We start from the raw sequence: 10,676 nt of genomic DNA on the forward strand, positions 1-10,676 counted from the left end.
AACAGACAGGATGTGTAATGAAATTAATGATCAAAAAATCAGAGCTGTGATCAATTTTTCCAGTAGGCAAAACTATTTTCTTGTCGGGCTTAAGACTTTTCAGAAAAACGCAAAATAAACAAAATCCTGAATATTCTACTAAAATATCCCAAACATTTCAGTTTTTTTAAATATGTTCAGTCAAAATTTCCAGAAATGTTTCAGATGCTTTAGGAAAAAAATTTTATTACATCGTGATGTAATGACAATAGTTTTCATTTTTAAGAACACTGGAACAATAGCTTCTTCACAATTGCAGTCTCATTTTCTTCTGTGCCACCGGAGAATTATGGAAAAACTAACAATACGTAAGGAAAGTGAGAAAATGGCAGAAAAAACTGATGAGAAACAATCAAGGAATTATTTCAGAAAAAAGACAAAAGAATGCTGAAAAGAAGTGAAGCGTTGGTAAAGAATGTGAAGAGAATATAAGTTGTAATAAATTGGAATAGGGGATTCTTTGTTTTTCTGATAGTAATATTGTAAATTGATATTTAAACTGTGTCGGAATCGGCAAAAGCAAAATGTCGCTTCAGAGGTTCACGTTTTCAGATATGTTTTAAATAGCTCACATTTTTCATAAAAACTTCAGAAATCCGACAGTTTCCGATTCTAAAAATATTTCAAGGAGCGTAAATGCTTCCGATTTGCTCTACTTTTTTAGTATTGGCATAATTTCCAATTCTAAAAAATGCTGAAAAATTTAAGGGTAAATATATTGAGTTTTTAGTTTTCCTTTTGGAAAAAAAATTCGAAACAAAGAATCTCTCACAGTTAAATCCTCAATCAACCTAGATTATTTCTTTGGTTGTGAATTTCTTTCAAAGAGTCATAACGTTTCAATTTTATTTCACAACTTTCAGAAAATGTAAGTTCCTTATTTCAATGATGATGATAAAAATTCAAAATTACTTCCTTATTGCATCTATTTCGTAAAAATGATTAATAGTTTCAACAAATTTTCAATAACTTAGAAAACTGACCATTTCTTATTTTTTGACCACTACTATCTTTGCCCCGGAAACTACAAAAAAGACGAGGTTAGTACAGGAGACAAAAATAATCCCCCGTGATCCTAATTCCCACGACCTGATTCTTCTTTTCATTTTAGACAAGCAAAAGTGGTCAAGATGTAGACAAGCAGAGCATTGAATTTTTTGCGTTGGTTAGCGTCGGTTAGGTTCAAGTGGAGGAAATGTGCAAAGATAAGTGGTAAGGTGACAAGAAAACGGAAAAAAGTGAGCAAAGTTGGCACTTTGTCGTGTAGTTTTAAACAGTCAGGGAGATATGTTGCAGAAATAAGAAAAACTGATACGAGTGGTTTTTGGCTCAGAGCACAAAGTTTACGGTGTTCGTGTCAAGAAAACTTAAGATTTCGAAAAAAAAATCAACTTAACGTTAGGCTAGCGATATGTCTGCCTGCGTGACTTATATACTTAAAGGCAAATATAACTTACCTTGTGATTAATGAACCTGACTGGCTCCGAATAATGATTTTCACAAAGGTATAGCATAGTAAAGCATAGGTGATCTTTATGGCAAGTTACGGCTGCATTTTAAACTCGCAAGTTATAATTTTTGTGACTGTTTGTGATTGTCCAGTTCAATAGTGCCCAATTCGGCCAGAAAGTTCGGAGCTGCTACATTTTTTAAGTTAACATTTTTAGCTGTTCTTAACTTTCATTCGAGAGGATTTAATTTTTTGGTTGCAGTAAAAGGTTGATACTGAAAAAAACCTTTCAATGTGTTCAAAAACAAAAACGTCTGCTAACACATTTCTATTTTGTTTTTCATTTGAAGGAGAGCAACATAATTTTCGCATATTTTAATGAAATTTAAGACGTAAAACATGTTTTTCACTAATTCACATAAACTAAAATTTGGTTCCGTATGTGACGTATCTATCATTGGTCATTTGAAAGATTTTTTTTATTTTTAGTAACGAAACTGATTTGTTCGTTTTCACGCCGGAAAGCGTGGTGTGGTAAATCATAACTCTATTTTAAAGTGAATTGTTTTTAAGTGTAGGTTGGCATTAAAGGAGGGCTAACGGTTTGGACGATTTTGAACGTATAGACCCAAAATAAGATCAAATGAACGAATTTCGTAATAAAACTGCTCAAAAAAGTTTCAAAAATGTTTTATGGCGGTTCAAAATTTTGAAAAAATTACACCGAATTTGGCTAAAATTACGAATTTTTCCCATTTTTTCGTGTCACATCTGTTCGAAGTTGGATTTTTGGAATTATCGTCTTTTATTACATATACTGGTAATTAATCTCATTTAATTTCGTCGATTAAAGCACATTTAAAGCCGATAGGTAACCAATTTCGATGATTTTTGGTTACCTATCCGCTTTAAATGTACTTTAATCGACGAAATTAAATGAGATAAACTACCAATATAAAGGACGATAGTTCCAAAAAATCCAACTTCGAACAGATGTGACACGGAAAAATGGGAAAAATTCGTGATGTTAGCCAAAATCAGTGTAGTTTTTATCAAAATTTTGAACCGCCATAAAAAATTTTTGAAATTTTTTTGAGCAGTTTTATTACGAAATTCGTTCATTTGAGCTTATTTTGGGTCTATACGTTCAAAATCGTCCGAACCTTTAGTCCTCCTTTAAGCAAGGAATTGTATTGCTCTTGAATAAATTACCTTTATAAATTAAAGTAGCAAAACATAACAATTTTTAGTAGAAATTCTCAAGGGAATTTCAGAAAATTTCAGAAAAGTGTCATTTACGATATTATCTTACGAAGGGAATGCTGGTAGAGATTACGTATTCCGTTTGCCGCTTTATGTCATACATATACCCCTCTTCTCTTTTCCCGGGCATGTGCTAATTGGTTAGAACGAGACTGACGGCATTGGGTGCCCGAGAATTGATGAGATTGGGAGTGTTTTGTGTGGTTATGTACAATGGGAAATTGCAAGAGAAGACAAATTAACTGAAGGATTTAGCTGTGCAGAAGCTTCAGTTGGAAGCGGATCGTTAGCTTAACTGGGGAGGAGAAAAAGACGATATGAATATTAGATTTGAAGAGTAGTTATGAGAAGAGAAGAGAGAAACGGATTATATTTTGGACTTGTAGACCATATGCCAGTGAAACAGATTGCTGCTAACTTTTGGCAGAAATATGAAAAAAGAGATATTATACGAAAGAAGTGGTGAGTGCCGAGAGCCAAAAACCAAAACATAGGTGATTAGGATAATTTCTGTCATTTATCAGTATGTTCAGAAGCTCGAGCATACTTCTTTCAGATTGATACAATTATCTTTATCAAAACAGAAAAATGGAAAAAGTTGTTCAAAATGTAGTATAACGACTGAAACGGAAAGCTAATGAACTGACTGGAATTTTGTTGAAAAACTCCCCATCTTATAGAGATCAAATTAAGATTTTAGCAAGATACGATCGTTCTGCTTCAAACCTCTCATCTTCTAAATTAAATTATATTCGATTGCGCAACAGGCGAAGAGAGTTGAAATTTACAATTGTAGAAAGAATATGACGACTACTAGAAAATTTTTGATCCAAGCCAATTAAAGTCATTAGAGAGTTTGCACCAATTTGTGTAAAAATAAACATTATATTTCCGTGCAAACTTACCTTTGTTTAAACAGTGATAGTGAGAACAACTTGTGTGCTAATTTACTTTGAAAAGTTCTAATAGGTCAAAACCACAATTACTAGGAGTCTTAAAAGTAGTAAAAAAGGTATGGGCATTTGTAAAATAATAAAATAAAATTAGAAGTATAGAGGAAGGTCAGAAAATTCTTGTTGAAGATCTGGGAATAGTGTGAATGGAAAATTGGTGAGAATAAAATACGGTGATAAAACAAAATATTCGAGCGGTACGAAATGTGTGAGGTAGTAGTTTCCAAATGCCAGATGTTCAAGAATAAAAGTTCCACAAAACTTTTATAGTCTTCAATAGTACTTTGACGATTTTTACGAAATAAATACCGCAAAAATAATCGTTTAATACATAACATTTTAAGAAGACGGAAGAAATATATAGTGCTGTTAAATTTATTAAAAATTAGGAATTTTACCAAAAAGTTGAATGAACAAATTGAAAATTTTTTCAAAAATGCTGAAGTTCTTAATTATGATGCTTAGTTGTGTTCACTTTGAGAGTGTTTTTCTTTCTTTGGAGAAAAACGGACAAGTTTATCCCGTATTTCTGGAGCAAAAGTAACAACATTCCGTATCTTGGTAATGTTGGTAAGCCATTTTTAGGCTGAAAAAACCGGCGCTAAGCGTCACGCGCAAACTTCTAAAACTTGGAAACAGTACTTCTTCAGAAAACCAACTTGTGTCTAAAACAAATGAAAGCGGAAAAGAATAAGTAAAAGGAATTTTCACTTGCTATTATCCAAATTGCGCAACTTCTTCTTCCGCCCCATCCTCCACGCCGTCCTTTGTCCAGTTTTTATCAGGATGAAATCACAGAAAAGTACTCTAATAAGATTGGAAAATCAAAGAAAATGTTTCGGACATGGTGAGAAGCTTGGTGAAGGAGAGAGATAAGAATCAAAGAGAAGGGGTCTAGGAGTTTCGAATGATCATAATGACAGGGATTAGAGTTGACACCAAAAGTGCAAGAGCATATGGTAGTGTATGAAATCGTAAATTTGGAACACATCCTAGGGAAGTTTGTGGATGTTTGGAAAATCACTTACAAAACAGGCAAATTGAATATTTTGCAAACTAAAAAAATTTGACGGCGTAGGATTCACAGTTCAATTGCATGTATTTTTTTGCAGTTATTAGCTTTAGAGGGAATCTAGATCCCGAGATCTCTATTTTTCTTACCGATTCTCATTAATTGAAATCGAAATTTTCAGCCATAATAGAATGGTCTTCGAACTGATTTTTGAAACAAAAAACTAAAGTTGGAGCAAATGAGAAGCCGTTGTGATTATTTCCTGTTTTGCTTTCAATTTTTCCAGCTTGAAATATTATCCTGGGACGGCAACAAATGTTTTTCCAGTCTTCTTCTGGATGGGAAAAAAAGAATCGGAAAGTTTCAATTATCCCACCTAAAGTTACCAGTCTAGCAACTAGCGCATTGAGAAAAAAAGGACATCTGACTTCACTTTTTCGCAGATTTTGTACAGTTTCCAAGCCATTTGCTTTTAGCCTCCAACCCACTTTCTCTAAATTTACGACACAGGCAGAGGAGGTGACAAAAATTGGCAAATAGGTGAGAAAATCTCTGTAAAGATGGAATGAATGATGTATGTTAGTACTTCTTTATTGGGAAGGTCACTGATATGGAACATTAAATTCAATGTATCCTGTGGTAAAACGTTCCAAATTTTATGTGAAAAAGAAGAATTGTTCGAATTGAAAATTACCAGAATCTTGGTTTTTAAAAACCAAGTACCCATATGGAACACGGTATTTTTAAAATTTAAATGTTCGAATAAAGGAATAGAGGTCATGGAAATATAAATTATGCAAATAAATGTACACACGCCGCTCAAACTTGCAATACATATTAGGATATGTTTGTATGGAATTCCACAACTCACTCCAGTGATTCTCAAGGTTATCGGAGGAGAAAAAAATGTTCAATTTTATTTTGAAGCAGGTACAGATGAATGCAAGGACTAAAAAATAAGTCCTAAACCTTGGAAATTGTTTCGAGAAGTTTCGGCTAGAGATTTGGTAAATTGTCAAATATCTGAAATTTTGGTTTTTTGAGAAATTTCGAGCATTGCTGCAGGTTTGAGCTCCTACATTGTTCGAATACAAAAAATATATAATTCATTGAAAGACTGTTGTTTTTTGATTGGCTTCGAAAATTATTAGTGGGAAGAACATAATAATTACCACATTTGGATGATAGTTTTGAAAAATGTCCAAAATGTTTTGTTATGATATTTTTCATTTAATTAAAAGTTGCAAAAATCGTTAGAAGCAATTATTGTGGGAAGACTATAGATCTTCGAATTCTTAATAACTGTTGTTATTGGTTATGTAGTTAATTATTGAGAATAGCGGTGTGTGAGTACTTGGGTTTTAGTGTTTCTGTGCTACCTGTGCGGTCAAGCAAAAGAAGCCATGCAGTATGATGTCAATGTGTAATTAAGAAAGTGGTATAACTTGAACAAGGAAATTTCCCTTTCAGAAATCTTATTTTAATATTTTCTTTTTTTTCCATAAAAAACAAAAGGGAACAGTTGAAACAACAAAAAAAAACCACAAACTAGACAGTGTAAAGAGGATAAATACAACGGTGAAATGATTTTCATGACGAGATTAACCTCCGGGTTATCCCTAATCTCTTATGCAATATGATTCAGTAAGTACTGGCATATTGTTTTATGGAAACTTGTGTTTTAGCACCATATTTCAGGGAATATCTGACTTCGAGCATATCATATTCCTGACACTTCATGATTGTATCTGATCTTCTAAAAGTGGGTTGCAATCTATCTTAGATACACTCTGATGATTCGAAGATAGATATTACCGTGTCTGGTCTCAACACAAAAAGATGATAAAGTAAAACAAGTGAAAAAATCGGAGAAAATTTTGAAAGATCGAGTTGTGCATACTACAGTACTCTTTAAAGGTGCAAACTCTTTTTCATATATTGACTCGTGCCAAGACCGAGTACCGTATTTTTTTGTACAATACCGAATTTTATCGAACAGAATATTATCAATTTGTCGTTTAATTTTTGAGTAGATCACAAAATTTCTGATTTGCCTTTTTGTGAACTTCAATAATAGTGATAATGCGAAACAAACAATACATTTTGCTTGAGCTGGAATATTTTCATGTTTGTGTGAGTGAAAAATATCATGGTTAATAAACTATTTTAAATCTTTATATTCCAGCGTTCAAGACTTCGAAGCTTCATTGGAAAATTCATTTGACATCGAGCGAGATAATGGTCCTGTGGCAAGTGTTAAGGTCTCAGGATACCGCTCCATGCTCGCAATCAGGTCTGTCAAACTGTAATACATAATCATTTATAGTGTATTTTATTCTAACCTGTTCATCAAAAAAATTACTTTTAAAGAATTGTTTCCATGTTGCATTCTATATACACAACGCGCCAGACTATTATGTAAACACTTTGAGCATTTATGATTCAATATATTTTTCTAAAATGAAATTTATGGAAAAAGGAAACAAATAAATATTTGATAAAGTTATTGAGAGGAAGGAGATATATCAAAAACGAAAGGGCAATCAGGAGAACTGAGGCAACAGGTGGCAAACAAGAAGTCGATTTTAATATCTATTCTTGAAATCCTGCTGTGGGTCAGGTTATATAGAACTTATAATAACTTTTTGAAAAATTGAAAAACACGAATTTATTGAAGAACAAGCCCGATTTGGCTTGGCTTCATGTCGGCGCACTTCCAGTTGTACAAATAGTACTGAAGATTGCCGTCACCTTTGCCGAATTTGAGATCCGAGAAGATTTTCTCGTTGTGCATCAGATCGAGAGCATTGAAAACGTCGAACTTTTCACGGTTGGCTAGAATAAGGGAATCATTGATGAGCTGCTTGGGGGTCACTGATCCAGCAACGTAGTAGTAGAGATAAGCGGCATAGATGGTCTTGTGGGTCGTGTGTCCCATAACAGTTGATGGAAGAGAGTAGAACGAGACGAAATCGGTAATCTTACCGTTTTGATTCTGAAATACAATTTTTGAAACATCAAACAAATAACTAATCTAATTATTCTTACCTCTGCTACATACGAATACACGACACCCTTTTTAGGAACAAGGGCATGAGCAAGTTCTTCCTCGCTATTGTAGACTGGAGCCAATGAGTATTGCTTCAGACTTGTAGTCAATAACTTGAAAACCTGTGGTACATCGGTACTTTTCATCTCGCGAAGGTTGCGTGTGGCCGTCTCCTCAGGCAACTTGTAAAGCTTAATTGTTCTCGCCATTGTCATTTTGGCAGACAAATGCGAGAAGCGAACGTCGATAAGCTTTCGTGGATTGAGCGATCGGTGATAGTAGCGGCACACGGAAACTGGTTTTGGAATAACGATTCCAGCAGTGAAGGCGGCCTGGAAGATTCCTGTGACGTTTACACGTCGGGTAATCTCCCTGATGAGCACTGGAGCCACACGTCGAGAACGGAGATTCTTGTGAACGCACAGGAAGTTGATCTCCACCATGTTCACAGTCTTGTCGTACACGCGGACGGTTTGTGGGACAGCTCCGATGAAGGCCAATAAACGGTTGTTGCTGTCAGCACGAACTCCACAATGCCATTCAGGACGGAATCCTGGCACCTGGAGAGCCCACTTCAGGAAATCAGCGGAGTAGTCGAAGCGGAACATGGAATCATCATCTTCAACGTAGTTGCGGGTAAGAAGATTGTAGAGCTCGTTGAGCTGCTCCTCGTCACTTAAGTCAACGTTGGACCAGCGGAATCCGGCTGGAAGGGAGAATGGCTCCGCACGGACTTTGTCAAGAGCGATGTTCTCTTCAATAGCACAGTTCACATCGGCTGGTACGGTTTCGTCTGAAAATTTCTACGTTATCTTCTGTTATTCAATAAGAAATACTTCTGATTAAACTTTAAAAATGACTTTTTAAACGTACCCATTTGTGGAACTGGTTGAGTGCTCCAGAACTGGAAGCTCTTCGATCGCGCCTCATCCATGTCACGTGGAGCAGTTGGAATGTTGGGCATGTTGGATACATCGACACCAGCAAGACGAAGTTGATCGACAAGCTTAAACTACTTATACTTTGCAATAATTTCACAAAAATTCAAACTCACCGCTTGCACATCGTTGACAGATGGTCGAGAGCCACCGGCACCATCATCACCGTGATGTCCTCCACACGGAGCTCCGTCGTGACTGTGTCCGTGGGACATAACTAGGTTTCAAGTTCTGAAATATGAAAAGGATTTGAAGAGAGTAATGAAAATAAATTAGAGAAACGTGTAGAAGAATCAAATGCGAAAATTTTGATATCAGAATTAGAGTGAGGAATTGAAATATTGATTCTAGAATTTTAACAATAAAAATTGATTTTCCAACAGAATTATAGCAATCTCAATTGACATTTTTTGCAATATGAGTTGGCTAATAAACATAATAAAATTGTTTTAGCCTCGAAATCAAATAAAAACTCAGAAATAAAGGAAATATCACTAGTTTCAGCAAATTTTGAGGAATTTTTCCTAATCACGAAAATTCTGCAATTTGCCGTGTTAGTGTTTGCACACAAGACACCTAATTTGACGGCACTTCTCTGGCTTCTCTTGTTTCGGCATAATGTCTCGCCGTTTCTACGGCTTTTTCCGTTCGATCCCTCCAACACTATCATTTCAATACAATTATTTTCCTTATTTTTCCTTTACTTCTGCATTTCTTGAGTTATTTAAACAAAACTAGCTAAACATTAGCTACCATTTATGTCAACTGGCGTTTTCAGTTCTCTGCGCAACATTTTTCTAACTTTATTCCACCAAAACAGGTGTTTTTTAGTTTAACTGTTCCTTTTTCCTTTGTCCCTTCCATCTTAAAAGAGTTTGTTTCAAAATGGCAGCTAGATGCCCCGGGCGGTCTGATAAGAGAGGAGTTTCTGGCCATGACGGTGCAATCAGTTGAAATTAAAAATATAAAGAAAAAATCAACCGTAAATCGATAACTTTTCTGGTCTTTCTTCGTCTGAAACTTTAAGTTTCTTATCATCTCAACAAATTCTTCATTTTATTGTTTTATTGAGGCAATAAGTTGAATGGAAGTTGGAGAACAATGCCATCTTAAATTGATAATCAAATTCAACAACGCTGGAATTTTTTCCAAGTTTTATCAAATTTCATAGCGCTTAAATTCCTATCAAAAAATACTTGGACCAGGTTTTTAGTGCAAACAAATGAATCATAGATGGTGATAAAGTTCTCGTTTTGGAAGGTTTTAGAAGTCAACAAATAAATATTTCCGTGCTGATATCATTCACCCTGCGTCACCTTTTCTCTTTTAGGGAAAACTTGTTATGATTTTTTTGAAAATTCATTAAACACTTCAGAAGGATTGCTAGCAATATTGCTAAATGAAGACAGGGCTAATATTTGTGAATCATTTTCTCTTTCTTTTTAATTTTAAACTATTTTGCGAAATATACCACAAAAAATGTTTTTAGTTTCTTTTGTGTTTATACCTTCATAACTATTCAACTAGTAGCAACACTTTAATTCCATGCTCATGAATTGACTAGATACTATAAGTTTAAAACTTCACCGATCAGCTTGAGAGATCCATCCAAAATAAGCTCTTTTCCAATTTCATTCTCTTTTCCCAAAATCCTCCAATCTCTTTGAATTAAGCGCCAAATAAAGTGGCGGATAGCCGGCGGTATTTTGTGCGGATTGCACTATGTTTTTTTATCATCCGTAGCCTGCGTCTCTTTGCTATTTCTGTGTATCTCTAGTTCTCTACACAATGTCTTGGCTCGGCGCCCTTTTGCTCGTGTTTGCATTGAAGACGCGTCCTCCCCTTCTTTGACGACACTTTTCTCCCCTACTTTCCATGAGATCAATTGAATTCTATAAATATTCAAGTAGATCATCCAAATATTGGTAATTGATACAATATTTAGCTTGAACGGACTGTAGTAGTCCTGAAC

The 10,676-nt window shown here is 34.9% G+C and overlaps 1 protein-coding gene across 3 annotated transcripts; it reads right to left on the reverse strand.

Annotated features, from left to right (window-relative positions):
• Positions 1-7,155: 7,155 nt before the first annotated feature.
• On the reverse strand, positions 7,156-8,935 carry nmt-1. Of its 3 annotated transcripts, none has more exons than NM_065925.6 (4): positions 8,821-8,935; positions 8,640-8,772; positions 7,766-8,559; positions 7,156-7,712 (listed from the first exon to the last, which is right to left on the reverse strand). In NM_065925.6, the coding sequence occupies exons 1-4, from the start codon at positions 8,917-8,919 to the stop codon at positions 7,386-7,388; spliced, it is 1,353 nt and encodes a 450-aa protein (NP_498326.1). In that variant the 5' UTR covers positions 8,920-8,935; the 3' UTR covers positions 7,156-7,385. The 3 variants fall into 3 exon arrangements, 2 of the variants coding, with proteins under 2 accessions (NP_498326.1, NP_498325.1); NM_065924.7 differs by having other exon boundaries at positions 8,640-8,778; NR_132450.1 differs by having other exon boundaries at positions 7,386-7,712; positions 8,640-8,919.
• Positions 8,936-10,676: the final 1,741 nt, after the last annotated feature.

Source organism: Caenorhabditis elegans, chromosome III, assembly GCF_000002985.6.
Source record: "Caenorhabditis elegans chromosome III".
Taxonomy (NCBI): Eukaryota; Metazoa; Nematoda; class Chromadorea; order Rhabditida; family Rhabditidae; genus Caenorhabditis; species Caenorhabditis elegans.

What these genes read in the sequence shown, in the direction of transcription:
- nmt-1 (NM_065924.7), bottom strand. Translation starts at nt 8,919, where the DNA reads ATGTCCCACGGACACAGTCACGACGGAGCTCCGTGTGGAGGACATCAC. An exon ending in CTGTCAACGATGTGCAAGCG is followed by an intron (nt 8,779 to 8,820) that starts GTGAGTTTGAAT and finishes AAGTATAAGTAG; the next exon opens with TTTAAGCTTGTCGATCAACT. An exon ending in TCAACCAGTTCCACAAATGG is followed by an intron (nt 8,560 to 8,639) that starts GTACGTTTAAAA and finishes AGAAATTTTCAG; the next exon opens with ACGAAACCGTACCAGCCGAT.